This window comes from Dendrobates tinctorius, unplaced genomic scaffold (assembly GCF_039654945.1).
Source record: "Dendrobates tinctorius isolate UK_male_01 unplaced genomic scaffold, ASM3965494v1 ptg000257l, whole genome shotgun sequence".
In the NCBI taxonomy this organism is placed as follows: domain Eukaryota; kingdom Metazoa; phylum Chordata; class Amphibia; order Anura; family Dendrobatidae; genus Dendrobates; species Dendrobates tinctorius.
Genome location: NW_027361924.1, coordinates 4,578,434 through 4,599,270, shown reverse-complemented (window position 1 = coordinate 4,599,270; position 20,837 = coordinate 4,578,434). Strand labels below are relative to the sequence as shown.

Sequence of the window (20,837 nt, the reverse complement as noted above, 5' to 3'; positions counted from 1 at the left end):
AGACACAAGATGGTCCTCAGCCGTTTTTTCATAGTATGTTCCTCTGAGCGCTGGGAGTGCAAGCAGTAACGCAGCCCGTAATTTAGGCAGCATGAATCTCCGATCAATAAATTAATCAACGAGATGGAAATACCCCAGACCCAGCTATTTCGGAGAGGGATAGAGAAGGATCAGGCAGTTTTGATTTGAGCATGTCTGATTCTTTTGTTCTCCCCGGAGGTAAGCAGAGGAATCTGGCAGCTGCTTTCTCCCCTCTCCGCATACAGAACATATGCACGCTCGGCTGAGGTGAGTGTGCATGTTTGCTGGGAGGCGGTTTGCAACCTTTCAATTTTCCCAGTGAAATCCCTTTAAGGCTATGTGCCCGCGTAGCGATTTTCAAGCGATTTTTTTTCTGAGCAGAAACACATGCCCTTGCCAGGGAAATCACATGCGCTTTTTGACACGCGTTTTTGACGCGATTATCAAGCGTTTTCCCATGCGTTTTTGCTCACATAATTGATGGTATTAATTAATGAACATGCTGCGTTTTTTACCGCTAAGCGATTCCGCACCATTGGCACAACATGTGCGTGTTCTATTACAAATGCATGGAACGCTTATTTTAAGTGTTTCCGCAGCAGAATTGTGCATTAAAAAACACCGCGGAAACGCATAAAAATCGCTACGTGGGCACACAGCCTAAGTTTACATTTCGGTCAAACTGCCGACATCTATTGTACAGGGTAACGGCGGGTGGAGCGGAAGTATCCGAGTTCAGAGATGTCGAGACGTTCCAGTGCAGAGTCTTGCTACAACGCATCACGGTTCAAAAAAAGTTTCCTAGTACTGATTGCATCCATGCTTCAATTCTAGATTAATTTACCGGTGACAAGCATAGTAATGGGTTCAGCACTGTAAAAACATGGCTGCCCCCATATCCACAATGAGCAGCGATCCACCGCCATTAGTTCTTCTGGTTAATACCCATGCACTACGTGTCATCAAGCAGGGTTACTGCGCAGATTCTCCTCCGCCAGGAAACATTTAAGACCCCCTCAAAAAACAAACACTCCCCTTCTTTAAATGTTTCCATTTCCAAAGACGTAATTGATCTGCATTGCCTCTCTGTTATCATGCATCTTTAGGGTCCTTCTCATTAACCCATTCAGTACATGGGTCCGTGGCACAGCTGACGGGACCGCTTATCATTGGTCAAGTCAGAGAGGGTTAATCAGGAGGAAGTATAAAAAATAACGGCACAAATAAAACATCCGGTTTCAAAATGCAATCAAATATCTGATTGGTTGACATTGATTGCACCAATTTTTTATACAGTAGCGCTCCGGTGGCATCAGCGTGGCATGGCTCTCAACCAATGGTCATGCCACTGCTGCCCCCGATGCCACAGGGTCCATATAAAGAGGATTACCTACCTTCTTTACTGGATGGAGCTACCCTCCTACGAAGGCTCCGGTCCAGCAGCTGATGTGTCCTGGTTGGACTGGCGCCCGCCATGAGCCGAGCTGTGGCTTCATGAAGAAAGACCTAAGAGATCACAGAAGAGCCGAGGTTTAAGAGACGTCTCCCTGGATAGTGAACGGGACCAATGATGGCACTGATGAGGGGGAACTCACCCTGCGCATGGCGGGCCGGAAGGATTGTGCTAATCTTCGCAAACTGCTCAGATCTAGCTGGAACCCCCTGAGCTCCTGGGGGGACGCGGGGTGCGTGTGACCCGGCTGCTGCCCCGCAGAGTTCTGCAGCTGTTGCTGCTGCTGCCAGATATTAGTCCTGGTCACCAGGAGAAGGTCGCATATGAGGAACTGCACCGCCTGAGGCGAGAAAGAGGGAGACCACGTCTGTAAGAAAAGGACCGCCAGAGAGCGATCACAGCAATCACCCATCTGCCAATGAGGCTCTGGGGACGGGGAGACAACATCAGAGGGTAGGTAGACGGCGGCATGTAGTATATAAGTACAGTCTATATGGCAGTAATGCGGTATATAAGTACAGTCTATATGGCAGTAATGCGGTATATAAGTACAGTCTATATGGCAGTAATGCGGTATATAAGTACAGTCTATATGGCAGTAATGCGGTATATAAGTATAGTCTATATGGCAGTAATGCGGTATATAAGTACAGTCTATATGGCAGTAATGTGGTATATAAGTACAGTCTATATGGCAGTAATGCGGTATATAAGTACAGTCTATATGGCAGTAATGCGGTATATAAGTACAGTCTATATGGCAGTAATGCGGTATATAAGTATAGTCTATATGGCAGTAATGCGGTATATAAGTATAGTCTATATGGCAGTAATGTGGTATATAAGTACAGTCTATATGGCAGTAATGCGGTATATAAGTATAGTCTATATGGCAGTAATGCGGTATATAAGTACAGTCTATATGGCAGTAATGTGGTATATAAGTACAGTCTATATGGCAGTAATGCGGTATATAAGTATAGTCTATATGGCAGTAATGCGGTATATAAGTACAGTCTATATGGCAGTAATGTGGTATATAAGTATAGTCTATATGGCAGTAATGCGGTATATAAGTATAGTCTATATGGCAGTAATGCGGTATATAAGTACAGTCTATATGGCAGTAATGCGGTATGTAAGTACAGTCTATATGGCAGTAATGCGGTATGTAAGTACAGTCTATATGGCAGTAATGCGGTACGTAAGTACAGTCTATATGGCAGTAATGCGGTATGTAAGTATAGTCTATATGGCGGTAATGCTGTATATAAGTACAGTCTATATGGCAGTAATGCGGTATATAAGTACAGTCTATATGGCAGTAATGCTGTATATAAGTACAGTCTATATGGCAGTAATGCTGTATATAAGTACAGTCTATATGGCGGTAATGAAGTATATAAGTACAGTCTATATGGCAGTAATGCGATATATAAGTACAGTCTATATGGCAGTAATGCGGTATATAAGTACAGTCTATATGGCAGTAATGCGGTATATAAGTACAGTCTATATGGCAGTAATGCGGTATATAAGTACAGTCTATATGGCAGTAATGCGGTATATAAGTACAGTCTATATGGCAGTAATGCGGTATATAAGTACAGTCTATATGGCAGTAATGCGGTATATAAGTGCAGTCTATATGGCAGTAATGCGGTATATAAGTACAGTCTATATGGCAGTAATGTGGTATGTAAGTACAGTCTATATGGCGGTAATGCTGTATGTAAGTACAGTCTATATGGCGGTAATGAGGTATGTAAGTACAGTCTATATGGCAGTAATGCGGTATGTAAGTACAGTCTATATGGCAGTAATGCGGTATATAAGTACAGTCTATATGGCAGTAATGCGGTATATAAGTACAGTCTATATGGCAGTAATGTGGTATATAAGTACAGTCTATATGGCAGTAATGCGGTATATAAGTACAGTCTATATGACAGTAATGCAGTATATAAGTACAGTCTATATGGCAGTAATGCGGTATATAAGTACAGTCTATATGGCAGTAATGCGGTATATAAGTACAGTCTGTATGGCAGTAATGCGGTATATAAGTACAGTCTGTATGGCAGTAATGCGGTATATAAGTGCAGTCTGTATGGCAGATTTCATATATTCAATGTTGGCACATGTCTTGTCGCACTCAGTGGCTGCTGTATTCTTTGCTTTGCATAATATTCAGGCACAGCTGCTTGTACCTGTTCACATTTGCGTTATTCTGTTAGCTGATGTCGGTCAGTCTTACTTTCTTGTAGGTGAATAGGTGTAATGAGTAATTGTTCCTATAGATTCCCCAGGACGTATGCCTGTACTTATCCCAGGCTCGGTAGTGACCACTTACATCATCGGCGCGGTCAGTCAGGGGTCGGAGGTCAGACGCTGCCTCTGTATTGCACTGCAGATACATTGCACATAGAGAATAGAAAATGCAATGCAACTACAATGCACCACAGCCGCAGCGATCGGCGGCCCCATCACACGCTCGGAGTTGTGCACCGGTGAAGGTTTCGCCGCTCACCTTATCCACGTTGGCGTTGTTGGAAGGACTGGCGTTCAGGCTCTCTCTGAGGTAGCCGCTGGCCTTCTCACACTGGCCCAGGCTGACCTGCGTGCTGTCCTGCTTCCCAAACAGCGTCCGCACCGCTCTGAACGTGTACAGAGCAGCTCTGGGCAACATGTTTCTATAGAGGAAAGCAATCATATGGGATTACATGTGTGATGGAGAGAGAGGCCCCGACGCGCGACATCGTGTACAACCCAAATCCATAGGGAATATTTGGGCTTTAACCTCTAACACTTACTCTGAGGTATGAAGTGATTTCGGGATGTACTCCACCACCGGGTACAACCTCTGCGCTGCCTCGTCATCTCCTTGCAGCCAGTTAATAGCCACAATAATGATGGAAGCCCACCACTTGGCCACCGGATCTGTCCCTGTGCCGGAAAATAATGAATTAATTAAAAAAAAAGTTCAATTCTGTGAGACAAGCAATTCTAGCTCTGGGTGAAGCCAAATACTGTATGTTTATTTACGTGACAAATTGGAAAAATACGGTAATATCAAACTTATGTTTTGTTATTTTTTTAATATTTTTGCCCTTTTTTTTCTAGTCCCATAAGGGGACTTGAATTTGCAACTTGACCATTCCTGGTACAATCCATTGAAAGACATAAGTAAAGGAGTGCACTATTCTGTCAGCTTCTCTTATTAAGCAATTTGTCAGTTTAGTTTGAACTCATCTTTAGGCTGCGTTCACACGTTGCATCCGTGGTGCTTTTTTTCCCCACAATTGCTGTAAAATTAATGTATGGTTTTTTTTGCCGCAACGTGTGAATGCAGCCTTACAGTACCGTTATTGTATATGTGCTGAGCTCACCTGTGACAGTGGCCATACTGGAACTGATGGAGAAGGTGTGATTGGTGACAGCGGCGGCATCTGAGCAACCATTCAGAAGCTGTAGATATTCCAGCGCATCTGAGAACTCACTACAAAGACGGGAAGTACAACTGATGTAAGTGGATATATATACCTTATTTTGCTTCATTTTCTCACAAATAAACAAACTGTAGTACCGTATCGATACACAGTTCATGCTCCTTTAGAAGCGGCTTTTAACTGCTGCTCAGCAAAATCTGTACACTCTATACAAACATGCTAAGAAACAACTGACAAGCAGTCATAAGGTCTCATAAAAAATATACTCTATTTAATACAAAATATAAAAATTAATGGGTACAGTGGTAAGAGAGGGGAACAATGCACATGCTTAATGGTTACACATCAACCAACGGGCATCAGGAACCACCACCCCGCATCAGCATACTGACACATAACCATAATGATGTATAGTACAGGCTGCAGTATAGCAAAGCAAGTGGTCACATAGCTAAACGGTTAATACCATAAACAAGCAGCCATGCATAAATAGTCACGGTAAAGTATCTGGTTGATGCACAAGTGGAGGACCATCAGCCCACCCCGACGCACGTTTCGGAGCGCCAAGCTCCTTCCTCAGGAGGCATGAAGAGAGGGGGCGACTAGCATATATTTATATAGCGCCAACCGGAAGTGCCCTATCCTTACTGTTAATGCGCTGTCCGTATCCACCGCTATGGTCAGCGCTTCCACTGAACGCCGACACCGGAAGCACGCGGGGCCCCACTCTATACAAACAGTTGGTGTACAAGACTTTCCCTCTCCGAAATTCCCTGAGATTCAACACCTGTATTAAGAGAGAGGGAAAGTCCCGTACAGCGACTGTTTGAAAGGAGTGTATGTATCTTGCTGAGCAGCAGTTAGAGGCAGCTTCTAAAGAAGAATGGTATTTGGAGGAGAATGAAGTAAAATAAGGTTATGAAGCATATTACAAAAAGGCATAACTTTGCAACGGATATATTTATATAGGTGCAAGCCAAGCGACTATTAATCAATTTTACCTGCTTTGGTGCAAATCAAAGTAACAACACGTTCACATGAGAGGAACAACAAGATAACCACCCAAAAAGGGAACGTGGTCACAGATAATTCCTCTCTCCCTATCCTTCTGGACTGATTCGTCTTTAGTTTTGCTCTTTTTTGAGCAGTGCATATACAGATAGATGTGCAGCGCAGCCTATGGACTCACCCCTCGCCTTCCGTCAGCGGTTTGCTTTGTTCTGGCTGGGCTACACAATACAGCGCTTTCTCCAGGAGATGTTCACGGAAAGCCTGAGTCACCTGAGCGAGAGGGTCCACTGCCAGCACCAAGAGAAAAAATAAACACAAATCAGAGCAAATCCTCCCCCAAAAACAAATCTAAAAGTATCCCGCTGCTTCAGGAAAAGCATCATCTAGCATGCACACCTCGCTTTTAAATCAGGGGTCTTTCTAGTATTGCGAAGCCTATCAATTCCTCACCAGATCTCTGCTTGCAGGCAGTGAATAAAACAAAAAACTCATTGCACGTTACCCGCTAACATGTGCGGGGCTTGTTCAATTTACTATCTCTGATCTTAAAAATGAGGTTACAGACGGTCATCAATTTTCAGCTAAAGGGAAGTGTAAATGTGTGCACCTGCACTGCCCGCTGTGCTGTACACTGTGTCCCGCGGGGAGCTCCTGACACTCCAGTCACCATCTACAAAAAAACGATGTCCTAGAGGATGGCACAGCCACTGCATTGCGGGCGGGATGCTCACGCTCTGCGCCAAGCACACCTGGCGGGCACTGCAGAGGAAGAAGCGCTGGGAAGAGACGGGGAGATAGGATTAGACCCCAGTGGACAGCAATGCACCGGACATGTATGTACCCCCTATATGATTTCGACCCCCTTACCGCTAAGAAATGGAAGCGCCGGTGCAGACTTGCTTTAACTCTCAATGCGGCGCCCACGTAGATCTCTGCCAGCGTTGCCACCGAGAGGGTGTTCCCTGCACAGTCCGCTAGATTGACAGCACTGAGGGCCATATTGATCGCCGAGAGGTGACCTCCCGCATGCTTCCCTATTAGAAAACACAGGATGATTCAACAGGACCCCCCATTAATAACCATACACACCCATGTAGACCACCCCATATACCTGTCATGTGCAGCTGGTGCAAGCGATGGTAGACAAGGGCGGCCTCTCTGCAGCTTTTGCGTACGTCATCTTTTAACTGATGGTCTCTGCGGAAGCCCCCAGCCCGTCCTGCCAGCCAGCGGCCCACCCAAAGTCGCTGTAATACGTAGCGGATGATGCTCCACGTAAGGCTGCAGACAAGATCGAAGTTGGAGGTGGGGAGGGGTCTCCCTAGAGCTTTTAGGGCTTTCCACAGATGGAGTGAGGCCTGAGCAAAGTCACCCTGGAAAAAGGAGAAACCAAAAAATGTTTTTTTTCAGCATGGAAATTCCTGTTTATTTTTTTTAATGTGTCTGCTTGCTGTCAATGAATATAAGCATCCTCCAGTAAAGAGTCAGTCGTGACACGATCTGCTCAGGTTTTTCCATTCACTAACAGAAAGCAGAGATCTAGAAAATGATCCTGGTGGGAAACAGACATGATAAGAAAACCTGCAGATTGTTACGCCAAGTTCATCATACCCGAGACAGATCGACGTCAGCTTGTTTCCGATGACACCAGAACATGACAGAGGAGTCGGAGTGCAGACGGGTGACGGGCTCGCCGTAGATGAAAAGTCGGATGAACACGGCCAGAACAATGATGAGGTTTATGGGCCAGAGGAGAGCAGAAGGGTTAAACCAGCTCAACCATGAAGACGTCTCTGTGAGCAGAGCAAAGAATCACGTACAGAATAATCGACCATCCAGCGGGGGTAATCGCGGCCACGCGCCAAACTCTTCACAACTTACCTGCGCTTACTCCCAACATACTTCTTCCACTACCATGATAAGAGGGACTTCCAGAGGCCTCCGAATTGCTGGATCCTCCCATCAAGAAGGACAAGGGATTGAAGGAGAGGCAGAGGAAGACGAAAACGCAGAGAGCCATACGCGAGCGGTCCAGCATGCCGGTACCAGGGGGAGAGGGGATCTCTTCCTTGACTTGTACCTAAAGCATGACATGTATAATGGACTGATGAGCTGTCTGCGGGATGATGTCAGGTACACCCCAAACAATTATACCCCAAATATCATATCTACAACTCCACCCCCTATTATTATTTTGGGGAACTTAGACGATCACCTTGGCTTCATCGCAGAAGGGACTGTCTGGCTCCGAGTCACTGTTACACTGAGACAGGGGGCTGCCGGTGTGCGATGGGGACCCTACATCTGACGGAGGTGGTGTTAGGACGTCCATCATTTCCGCTTTCATTCCACCAATATTAACCCCAGTGCCGGCAACAAGATCTTTTAAAGTATCTGCAATGGAGCAAGAAAGGTGTTACCGAAAAGGCAATTAACTATGAAACCTATGAAGAGCTCGATCACAAGCCTCTCTTCCTCCCCTCTCATAGCACGCTGTGCCACAGAGAAAAGTACTGCAGCTTCATCCCCCTCCTCGGATTTGTGAACACACCAGTTTAAAAAAATAAATAAATGGCTGCACCGTATGAACCGTCCGTAATAACGGACTGTCATATAAAACTAAGCCTTCCTTACTGTTTTTCTGTGCGGCCATTTTCAGCATCATGTTCTCCTGCTTCAGCTTTACGTTGCTTTGCTGCAGATAACGAATGTAGTCGATGGCCTTCTTCAAAATGGCCGACTTATTCAGCTGTAAAATGAAAAGGCAAAAAAACTGAAAAACTCCAAAAACCAAAGTCCAGAACAACCAAACTGAATTTTTGAAATTTGTCATGTACCTTTGCCTCTGTTCCCGACACAAGATCTTTGAGTTCGATAATTTTGTCGTTGATGGAAGACCTGTAACGCTTCTCAATGGCATTGTGCGCGGTACGTTTCTCACCCTTGCCGTTCAGCATGGCCATCTTGCCGTTGGCATTTAAACGGTTGATCGGCAGCTTGTCGGTGTCCATCATCACCGGCACGGTGGCTAGAATGGTCCCACCGCTCACCAGGGCCTAAAGTAAGGAAAGCATCAATAAATAAATGAGGGTCTTGCGTACCCCAGTCCCATCTACTAATTTACGTTTACATAAACCGGTAATAGGTAAAAGAAGCAGTGCTCACAGGCTCCGGTCCTATTAACACCTTTTCCTAGGGTTTTTCCCCATCCTTCCAGCTGTACCTGCAGCTGCATCCCCCACTTCCCAGTCTAGTTTTCACTGTGTTAATCTACATGGATTTTTTTTTGGTGGATGTTTTTACATGCAGACAGGGACTCTGGGGAAGACTGAGCCACGCACCGGCATTTGCAGTGGGGTGGTCTGTATGGTGGTCGGTGTGGTTTTCATCCCCGTTGCGTCCGTCTTCACAGCAGTAAGCAGCAGAGACTCGGCTTTGATGAAATGAGGCTGGAGGAGAACCTGTCAAAAGAAGTCATATTAGTAGTAATATGCACTGTCGGACCACCATCAATGGGAGCATGGGGGGGGATGAGAAGACTCACTTACTGGAACCTGCTGGATTTGTGAGGTTATGGAAGCCGTACTGGCGGTGGTGGTCAGGAATTGGGGAGATAGACTCTGAGTGTGGATGGTGAGGGGTTGCGTGATATGGGGCGTACAGGGCGTCTGCAGTGGTTGCGCTGCCACAGTCGGCAGGACCGGGGCCTGGGTCACCACAGTCTGAACAGGCTGGCTTACAACACTTTGCAAGGATTGACTGGCAACGGTCTGCAGCGGCGGCTGAGACGGAGGACTTTGCGCTGCAGCAAAATAAAACGCTTTATCAGTCATGGAGGAAGCCTCATTGATCTCGTTTTTTCCTGCAGCAGGCTACCTCCATGATTACCTGCATATCCAGTCACCGGCTGGGTGTTATACTGAGGCTGCACCAAGTTCTTCCCGAACGTCATGCCCTGCATTGGCTGTGGCACCGGTGCCGCTTGCACTTTGCTCTGAGCGTGCGGTGTAGAGGGGCAGGTCTGCATGGGCTCATCCTTGGCCAAACTTTGTACCCCAAGCTTCAGCTGCTGTGCGAGATTGTCCTGCGGTTGGGGCGCAATAGACGGACTTTGGGAACTGGGTACTGAATGAGGGAACAACTTCATGGGGGTTGAGTTTGTGGGCGCCGCCAGTAATCCCTCCAGGGAGCTGAGTGCTGCGCCGCCAGCAAGGTCCACATTAGGGGCACCGTCCTGGCTAGGAGTGCTGACCGGCCCAAAGGGACTATCAAAAAACCCGGAGAAGTCATTGTCTTGATTGTGGATGAGCTGAAGCATATCTAGAGAGAAAAATAGAAATGCCTGAATTGACAGCAGATTCCATATATCCCGGCAGCCATTTTGTAGGAAAGGAAGAGTACTGGCCATAGACACAACCATCTGACTTATTTTACCACAGAGATGGCTGTTTGCGCGCTTACAATCATGGAATAGAGAGAAAGTAGCAATTCTGGACAACGGATGGTAAAGTAAACACTATAATAATACATTGCGGCCTTGTGTCAAAACCTAAACCAGACTACCAGAGTAGCTACCCATAGCAACCAATCAGAACACAGGTGTCATTTCCAAACTAGCAATTTTAAAATGAGAACTGGAATCTGGTTGGTTGCTATGAAAAGAAAAAAAAAACACTAATCTTTCTGTCTGTTTGTGGTTTTACTGTCAGGAGAGTGATTGTGTTTCCCCAGCAAGGAAAAGAGGGATTATAAAATGTGTATAGAATATGTTGAGGTCAAAATATCTTTTATGAAAGGATCAAGTCAATAAAATCTCTTATATCCAGAAAGAGGCAGAACCTTGAAGTTCTGGTGCCCTACAGAAAAATCTGTAACAAGAACCCCAACTACCATGAGGCAATAATGGGTACAAGTACTCGGCACCCCACTGCAGCCGGGGATTGGGTGCGACTACCTCTGCACCCACTGCAGCCGGGAATTGGGTGCGACTACCTCTGCACCCACTGCAGCCGGGGATTGGGTGCGACTACCTCTGCACCCACTGCAGCCGGGAATTGGGTGCGACTACCTCTGCACGCACTGCAGCCGGGGATTGGGTGCGACTACCTCTGCACCCACTGCAGCCGGGAATTGGGTGCGACTACCTCTGCACGCACTGCAGCCGGGGATTGGGTGCGACTACCTCTGCACCCACTGCAGCCGGGAATTGGGTGCGACTACCTCTGCACCCACTGCAGCCGGGGATTGGGTGCAAGTACTAATTTTGTATCCACTGTAATTAATGATCATGTGTGACTACTATCTCTGCACCCACTGTAGCCGGTGATCATGTGTGACTACTATCTCTGCACCCACTGTAGCCGGTGATCATGTGTGACTACTATCCCTGCACCCACTGTAGCCTGTGACCATGAGTGACTACTATCTCTGCACCCACTGTAGCCGGTGATCATGTGTGACTACTATCTCTGCACCCATTGTAGCCGGTGATCATGTGTGACTACTATCTCTGCACCCACTGTAGCCTGTGACCATGTGTGACTACTATCTCTGCACCCACTGTAGCCTGTGACCATGTGTGACTACTATCTCTGCACCCACTGTAGCCTGTGACCATGTGTGACTACTATCTCTGCACCCACTGTAGCCTGTGACCATGTGTGACTACTATCTCTGCACCCACTGTAGCCTGTGACCATGTGTGACTACTATCTCTGCACCCACTGTAGCCGGTGATCATGTGTGACTACTATCTCTGCACCCATTGTAGCCGGTGATCATGTGTGACTACTATCTCTGCACCCACTGTAGCCTGTGACCATGTGTGACTACTATCTCTGCACCCACTGTAGCCGGTGATCATGTGTAACTACTATCTCTGCCCCCACTGTAGCCGGTGATCATGTGTGACTACTATCTCTGCACCCACTGTAGCCTGTGACCATGTGTGACTACTATCTCTGCACCCACTGTAGCCGGTGATCATGTGTGACTACTATCTCTGCACCCACTGTAGCCTGTGACCATGTGTGACTACTATCTCTGCACCCACTGTAGCCGGTGATCATGTGTGACTACTATCTCTGCACCCACTGTAGCCGGTGATCATGTGTGACTACTATCCCTGCACCCACTGTAGCCGGTGATCATGTGTGACTACTATCTCTGCACCCACTGTAGCCGGTGATCATGTGTGACTACTATCTCTGCACCCACTGTAGCCGGTGATCATGTGTGACTGCTATCTCTGCACCCACTGTAGCCGGTGATCGTGTGTGACTACTATCCCTGCACCCACTGTAGCCAGTGATCGTGTGTGACTACTATCTCTGCACCCACTGTAGCCGGTGACCGTGTGTGACTACTATCTCTGCACCCACTGTAGCCGGTGACCGTGTGTGACTACTATCTCTGCACCCACTGTAGCCGGTGACCGTGTGTGACTACTGTCTCTGCACCCACTGTAGCCGGTGATCGTGTGTGACTACTGTCTCTGCACCCACTGTAGCCGGTGATCGTGTGTGACTACTATCTCTGCACCCACTGTAGCCGGTGACCGTGTGTGACTACTATCTCTGCACCCACTGTAGCCAGTGATCGTGTGTGACTACTATCCCTGCACCCACTGTAGCCGGTGATCGTGTGTGACTACTATCTCTGCACCCACTGTAGCCGGTGATCGTGTGTGACTACTATCTCTGCACCCACTGTAGCCGGTGACCGTGTGTGACTACTATCTCTGCACCCACTGTAGCCGGTGATCATGTGTGACTACTATCTCTGCACCCACTGTAGCCGGTGATCATGTGTGACTACTATCTCTGCCCCCACTGTAGCCGGTGACCATGTGTGACTACTATCTCTGCACCCACTGTAGCCGGTGATCGTGCGTGACTACTATCCCTGCACCCACTGTAGCCGGTGATCATGTGTGACTACTATCGCTGCACCCACTGTAGCCGGTGACCATGTGTGACTACTATCTCTGCCCCCACTGTAGCCGGTGATCATGTGTGACTACTATCTCTGCACCCACTGTAGCCGGTGATCATGTGTGACTACTATCTCTGCACCCACTGTAGCCAGTGATCATGTGTGGCTACTATCTCTGCACCCACTGTAGCCAGTGTCCATGTGTGACTACTATCTCTGCACCCACTGTAGCCAGTGATCGTGTGTGACTACTATCTCTGCACCCACTGTAGCCGGTGACCGTGTGTGACTACTATCTCTGCACCCACTGTAGCCGGTGATCATGTGTGACTACTATCTCTGCACCCACTGTAGCCGGTGATCATGTGTGACTACTATCTCTGCCCCCACTGTAGCCGGTGATCATGTGTGACTACTATCTCTGCACCCACTGTAGCCAGTGTCCATGTGTGACTACTATCTCTGCACCCACTGTAGCCGGTGATCGTGCGTGACTACTATCCCTGCACCCACTGTAGCCGGTGATCATGTGTGACTACTATCGCTGCACCCACTGTAGCCGGTGACCATGTGTGACTACTATCTCTGCCCCCACTGTAGCCGGTGATCATGTGTGACTACTATCTCTGCACCCACTGTAGCCGGTGATCATGTGTGACTACTATCTCTGCACCCACTGTAGCCGGTGATCATGTGTAACTACTATCTCTGCACCCACTGTAGCCAGTGTCCATGTGTGACTACTATCTCTGCACCCACTGTAGCCAGTGATCATGTGTGACTACTATCTCTGCACCCACTGTAGCCGGTGACCGTGTGTGACTACTATCTCTGCACCCACTGTAGCCGGTGACCATGTGTGACTACTATCTCTGCACCCACTGTAGCCAGTGATCATGTGTGACTACTGTCTCTGCACCCACTGTAGCCTGTGACCATGTGTGACTACTATCTCTGCACCCACTGTAGCCGGTGATCATGTGTGACTACTATCTCTGCACCCACTGTAGCCGGTGATCATGTGTGACTACTGTCTCTGCACCCACTGTAGCCTGTGACCATGTGTGACTACTATCTCTGCACCCACTGTAGCCTGTGACCATGTGTGACTACTATCTCTGCACCCACTGTAGCCGGTGATCATGTGTGACTACTATCTCTGCACCCACTGTAGCCAGTGATCATGTGTAACTACTATCTCTGCACCCACTGTAGCCGGTGACCGTGTGTGACTACTATCTCTGCACCCACTGTAGCCGGTGACCATGTGTGACTACTATCTCTGCACCCACTGTAGCCAGTGATCATGTGTGACTACTGTCTCTGCACCCACTGTAGCCTGTGACCATGTGTGACTACTATCTCTGCACCCACTGTAGCCGGTGATCATGTGTGACTACTATCTCTGCACCCACTGTAGCCGGTGATCATGTGTAACTACTATCTCTGCACCCACTGTAGCCGGTGATCGTGTGTGACTACTATCTCTGCACCCACTGTAGCCAAGTCCTTGTATCCAGGTCAGAACTATGTACATTGATGACATATAGAATATTTCCATCCATGTATAAGTTGCACGCACTCAGTTATATTAAGTAGCCTAGGAATAAAATGGAGCATAAATGACTATAATAAGCATAAAGCACATCGTAAGATAAAGTATAATAATAAATCTTTACACGGTATACCTCATTGACATGTTTGTATAAGCAAAATTATATATATTTTTACATATTACGGCATTTCTAATTTTTTTTTATTATTATTATATATTTTTTTTTAAATGTAAAACTTCAAAAAAGACTTTCTAGACTATTCTGTACCTTCAAAAGTGCACTCCATGGGCTGGAGAAGCGGGGAAGAGCCAGGCTCCCCTTTGCAGACACCTAAGAGATGCTTCACTAAATGCTGCTCCACCTGTAAGGTCTGTGTGGAGGAGTCCTGTGCATTTGACTATTGCTTTTTTTTTTTCTTTTTTCATTTTTCCCACACCCTCCTCTTCCTCCTCCTTTTCGTGAAGCGGCTCCACCTCTTGTGGATGGAGTTGATGGGGAAAGGAGAATGAATCAGAGCTGTGAGATGAGGTGACTGTGGAGGGCCAATCAGCGAAAGATGGAAGCAGCAGCCCAGGCTGGCCATCGACTGAGGAGGAACCAGCCTTGTCTCTGAAGGTTACTAGCGTTCAGCGGAGTGTCGGGTTATTATAGGACATTCACAGGCCTACAAGTCACCTACATACAAGAATTGCGCAAGAAAAGGCCACGCGGTTGCGCGGTGTCACTGACATTACGAGACTGGCTCACAACGCCGAATTCCTGAGTGCTATAGCGTACAAAACGGATCTGACACCAGAAGCGGTATTACATTATTAGACCAATCCTTTAAAACCTGATGAGACTGGTGTACTTACTATGAAAGTCCTGAAAAAAAAAAATGCTCATTTCAATATCAGGCAGAAAGACGTTCAATAAGTGTTAGGCCCAGTTCACACGATGCAGAATCTACATCCATTTGCAGTACGATACAAACAAATGGGTTTTTCAAAATCCCTTTCAACCTTTCCATTAAAAAAAAATAAATTCTGAAAATGAAAGCACGAAGCGGGTTTTCATTTCGGGTTTCACCCGACTCAACCCTTAGAAATGGAGAAGGGTGAAATCCGCAGCCAGATCTGCAATTAAATCCATAACACAATGTGTGAACATAGCCTTAAACAGCCATTCTAAAGTGGGAGGTTTTTTTTTTCATTGCAAGTATACCGGCTTCATCAGATCTAAGAGATCTGCTTAAAAATATATGCAAGTTTATATATTCGGCTAGAACATTCCCTACCTTCCAACTTTACTTTTCTTTACAATTCTTGCCACTGGCGGTATCCCAATTTAAAACTGCAGAGTCTAATACTAGGTGGCGGTGGACTCTCTACTAAATGGGAAGTATCCCTTTAAATGACAAAATCCAGCTCTCCACCACGGGTATATAGCGAGAACGCGCAATATTCAGAGAAGCGGAGGTCAGCGCCCTACTAGTCTGACCCCGCTGTGGTCGACAGTGCCCTGATATTTGCTTTCCACCATTTTAGCTGCTAAATATTTATTTTGACTATATGGGGCACAGACGGTGCCGAGTGACCCGATTAGGAAAGAATTTATGAAATTGGGTCAGGAGGCAAAAATCAGAGGTAACCACAGGGGCAGCCATATGAGTTATGACCCAACTTTCACAGAAAGTAACAGTTAACGGAAGTGAACCGTTCATTCTCAGCCAGTTTGACGTTTTTTTTGTTTTTTTTTACTCACCCCCATTTGTCCTTTCTGGGGACCCCCCCAATCCGATGATCAAGGCCTTCTCCTTCACATATAAGGGCAGCAGTCACTTGACGGGTGCCGATTTTACACCGAGACCCAAAGGGGCGATAATAGTACCGCCATACCTTGACACCAATTTGAGCTCTTTTGCTTCTCAGGACTTTCCACATACGCCATGTTTACAATTCCACAGCGAGATAAAGCCCCTCTGGAAGGTTCTCCTGGGAGGGGCGAGCTCGGCCTACCCTTTGTGATGTGTACCCGAGATAAACATGGGGGCATTGTGCGGCCAAAACCTCCCGAATCAGCACAAACTGACTGAACCGAACCATAAAAGAACCGTAGGCTCCAAATACTGAAAAAAAAAACATTGATTGTGGATCCAGGAACACGGTTCTCACATGTGCCGTCACTCAGGTGACTTGGCGGCCATATTGGCCGTCACACAACTTTCCCCCAAAAATGCAAATAACTAAAACAAAAATCATTGAAAATTAACATTTTTTACCACAGAATTGTTTAAAAAACCCACAATTTTCTTAGTACACCTCTTTCAAATTACCCCCCCAAAATATGTTCCCACCCCCTCTAAATACTTTGTGGGACATCTATAGGGCTCCATTTTGCTCCCCCATGCCGAGTCCGTCAGATTCTATATGGATATATCAGATCTATTTCCAAAAATTTCCAATAATTCACCAGATCGCTATTTGCGTTCATTAATGTCACCGCCATACGATTGGCGACATCCGACACAGGAACTGGACCACATGAATTCGGTGAAGAGTGAAATGGGGGCTGTCATGTAGGGTATATATATAGGGAACGTAGGTGAATGGCGGGAATGAGGGTGGACAGCCTTCCGCCATGACAGCCCCCATTTTGCTTATTTCTTTTTTTTTCAGGCATTTGCCTTCTATCGTATTATTAGTCCTGAGGAATTATACCGACGCCATTATTTTTCCCCCGTGGGCAGGAAATATGTGTTTTAATAGGAAACGACCCCAAAATGTAAGATGTCTACAGAATTTTTAATTTACGGTATACCAAAATGAGATTATTCTGACGCTACGGGGGTCACAGAAATTAACATTTCTCTTGACTGTTCTCCATGGACGATTACATAAAAACATGAATAATTATTATAGGGGAATCACTATGACCCCCGTTGTTTCGCGGCCCCGGGCGACTGCGTTCACAGCACTGCTGACAAACAGCTCAGCACTAGAACAGTGACCGACAGTAACCCTGCGTGACGTCACGTAAGGGGAGGAAGCGCAGCCAGCAACCCTAGGAAGCTACTAGGAATCCACATAGGCACATGGCGAACCCTATGAAACAACCAGAAATACACCCTTTGCCCCAGAACCCTCTGACCCTCCATTGTTCCGTAAGTCCCAAAAATGCCCCCGCAGCGAACTACAAGCTTCGACAGAGCGAATGTACAACTAGTTTTGCCCTCCTTAGTCGCCATGATGAGCCCAGGTAGCAACACTTTTGCGGTGCCCTGAAACGCGTCAGCGCTATAATGCGTGGCGAAACATGCAAATTTAACGTTACCTAACCGACAGTTGCCCTCCATAGAAGTCGATGGAAATGAACCCGATATTTCGGATAGGAAGAGAAAGTCGTGCGGCTAAAATAGCAAATGGCTCAAAACGCGTTGGTTCAACCTGGTAGAGAATACAACAAGAGACCACAGGGATGCCACAGCGCTCCGCTCTCTGGGTTGCCACCTGTCAATGACGCTTGCCACAGGGGGTCACCTACCATCTATGTCGCTCAGCAAGGCGGTGTCAATCTCACTGCTCTCGTGTAGAGACAGAGAGGGGTCCAGGTGGTCCAAGGAGCTCTCGTCAAACGCAGTGCTGTTCATCTCCATACTTGGTGTCCTGCTTCTTCTAGGAAAGGTCCTTAGGATTTCTGTAAGCTACCAGGCATGGGCATTATTCCCATAGAAGTCTTTGCAATTGACAAGTCGCAGGTAAAAGTGGGGGTCTAATATAAAAGCCCCCCCATATTATCGACTACAACAAGCACCAAGGAAGTTCAGGCAAACTGTAGCTGCTTGAAGCTAACAGAAGCAGGAGGAGGCACCGAAATGTGCCGGCTCTGCCCAGTACACCCCCAGCACCCAGCCACCTCCCCCCATATTCAGTGCCAGCCTCCTTCCTCCCATAATATCCTGGACTCCCCCTCTGCTCTGCACTGAAAGCAGAGGCTTTATACAGCAGGTTCAGACAGCTTGTTAACCCTCACATTGCAAGAGGCCAATAGAGACATATAATATACACTGCTCAAAAAAATAAAGTCAACACTTAAACAACAGAATATAACTCCAAGTAAATCAAACTTCTGTGAAATCAAACTGTCCACTTAGGAAGCAACACTGATTGACAATCAATTTCACATGCTGTTGTGCAAATGGAATAGACAACAGATGGAAATTATTGGCAATTATCAAGACACCCTCAGTAAAGGAGTGGTCCTGCAGGTGGGGACCACAGACCACATCTCAGTACCAATGCTTTCTGGCTGATGTTTTGGTCACTTTTGAATGTTGGTTGTGCTTTCACACTCGTGGTAGCATGAGACAGACTCTACAACCCACACAAGTGGCTCAGGTAGTGCAGCTCATCCAGGATGGCACATCAATGTGAGCTGTGGCAAGAAGGTTTGCTGTGTCTGTCAGAGTAGTGTCCAGAGGCTGGAGGCGCTACCAGGAGACAGGCCAGTACACCAGGAGACGTGGAGGGGGCCGTAGGAGGGCAACAACCCAGCAGCAGGACCGCTACCTCAGCCTTTGTGCAAGGAGGAACAGGAGGAGCACTGCCAGAGCTCTGCAAAATGACCTCCAGCAGGCCACAAATGTGCATGTGTCTGCACAAATGGTTAGAAACTGACTGCATGAGGATGGTCTGAGTGCCCGACGTCCACAGATGGGGGTTGTGCTCACAGCCTAACACCATGCGGCCCTCCAAAGGAATGCCACCCCGCACCATTACCGACCCACTGCCAAACTGGTCATGCTGAAGGATGTTGCAGGCAGCAGATCCCTCTCCATGGCATCTCCAGTCACGTCTGTCACATGAGCTCAGTGTGAACCTGCTTTCATCTGTGAAGAGCACAGGGCGCCAATGGCGAATTTGCCAATTCTGGTGTTCTGTGGCAAATGCTAAGCGTCGTGCACGGTGTTGGTCTGTGAGTACAATCCCCATCTGTGGACTTTGGGCCCTCAGATCATCCTCATCAGCCAGAAAGCATTGGTACTGAGATGTGGTCTGTGGTCCCCACCTGCAGAACCACTCCTTTATTGAGGGTGTCTTGATAATTGCCAATAATTTCCATCTGTTTATTCCATTTGCACAACAGCATGTGAAGTTGATTGTCAATCAGTGTTGCTTCCTAAGTGGACGGTTTGATTTCACAGAATATATATATATATTTGTATTTTTTTGTATTTTGCTATCAATACAAGTTTTGAAATATGGGCAAAAATTGAAGCTCTATATGCAGTGACGGACGTTGATGATCATTGGTCCAATGCAAAATCTCAACAGGGCCTCCAATTATTGCACAGGGCCAAAAGGGACATTTTGGGGCCCCCTAAACTCGCATTCACTATACTGAGATCCTACATGATCCTCCACTTTCCTGTACTCCACCATATGACTATTTTTGGCACACGCCAGATTATTAGAATTTCTGGATCATCAGATGCCAGACTTGATGCTACAAAAAATGGCACTTAACCCGAAAGAAAGCAAAAAAACCCACATGGCTTTGCCCACTGACTTAATTCAATGACGTGAAATTGGGCAATCAAAGACATTTTCCCTATTTCACAGTCAGTTGAAATCAAATGCCAGAGAAACAAATCACGAGTCCAGAAAACTGAGCAATAATACGTGGCCTTCATCACCAAAAAAACCCGCAATATCTGTGCCTGGAAAATGTGAATGTTAGAAGCAAGTCTAATGGTCCAGGGCAGGCAGTGCCACAGAATGGGTGAAGCACGAGAGAAGTCCTAAGGAAAGAAGTTAATCTACTAGTCTATAAAATTGGTGCAGCACAGGACATGTCCTAGAGATGGGAGTGAGTCTAATGGTTCCTGGAGGGAGTTACACAGAATGAGTGCAGCCAAAGGGTAAGGAGTAGGACCAATTCTGTAGTTAGTTTATCAATCCAAATAATTGGTGCAGCGCAGGAGAAGTTGTAAAAAAATTGAAGTGTCTGAAAGTGAAGTCCTGAAAATGGCAATGAGTCTGATGGTCCAGGGCAGACTCGGTGTAGCACTAGTGAAGTCCTGAAGATTGACATAAGTATAGAACAGGTACACAATATGTGCAGCACTAGAGAAGCCCTGAAAATAAGAGTGAGTCTAATGGTCCATGGTAGTGAATTCAAGGGAATGGGAGCAGCATGAGAGAAATTCATGGTCAAGAGTACGTCTAATGGTCCAGAGCAGTGAGTGTCTCAGAATCCGTAAAGCACAGGAGAAGTTCTGAAGATGGAAGTGAGCCTAGTAATGGTTTGGGGCAATGAGTTGGGAACAATGGGTCCTGAGCAGGAAGAAGAGATCTTAAATCTACTATGGCGGGATGTTCCACAGAATGGGTGCAGCACAGGAGAAATCCAAGGTCAAGGGTAGGTCTTATGGTG

At 46.9% G+C, this 20,837-nt stretch overlaps 1 protein-coding gene across 3 annotated transcripts in view; it reads right to left on the bottom strand.

Annotated features, from left to right (window-relative positions):
* Nucleotides 1–18,276, bottom strand: part of SREBF1 (sterol regulatory element binding transcription factor 1) — a 28,098-nt gene extending 9,822 nt beyond the window's left edge. Inside the window, exons 1-18 of one of the 3 annotated variants that reach the window (XM_073558495.1) lie at nt 17,946–18,276; nt 9,823–10,254; nt 9,483–9,736; nt 9,276–9,395; nt 8,772–8,990; nt 8,569–8,683; nt 8,150–8,328; nt 7,816–8,014; nt 7,546–7,727; nt 7,046–7,307; nt 6,802–6,968; nt 6,542–6,710; nt 6,113–6,221; nt 4,864–4,973; nt 4,288–4,420; nt 4,005–4,167; nt 1,617–1,814; nt 1,416–1,527 (exon numbers count right to left, since the gene is read on the bottom strand). In XM_073558495.1, coding sequence (XP_073414596.1) covers nt 1,416–1,527; nt 1,617–1,814; nt 4,005–4,167; nt 4,288–4,420; nt 4,864–4,973; nt 6,113–6,221; nt 6,542–6,710; nt 6,802–6,968; nt 7,046–7,307; nt 7,546–7,727; nt 7,816–8,014; nt 8,150–8,328; nt 8,569–8,683; nt 8,772–8,990; nt 9,276–9,395; nt 9,483–9,736; nt 9,823–10,254; nt 17,946–18,057 — 3,235 coding nt within the window. In that variant the 5' untranslated portion in view covers nt 18,058–18,276. Of the gene's footprint in view, nt 1–1,415; nt 1,528–1,616; nt 1,815–4,004; nt 4,168–4,287; nt 4,421–4,863; nt 4,974–6,112; nt 6,222–6,541; nt 6,711–6,801; nt 6,969–7,045; nt 7,308–7,545; nt 7,728–7,815; nt 8,015–8,149; nt 8,329–8,568; nt 8,684–8,771; nt 8,991–9,275; nt 9,396–9,482; nt 9,737–9,822; nt 10,255–14,690; nt 14,845–17,945 lie in introns of those variants that run through there. The other 2 variants (XM_073558497.1, XM_073558496.1) reach the window with 2 other exon arrangements.
* Nucleotides 18,277–20,837: the final 2,561 nt, after the last annotated feature.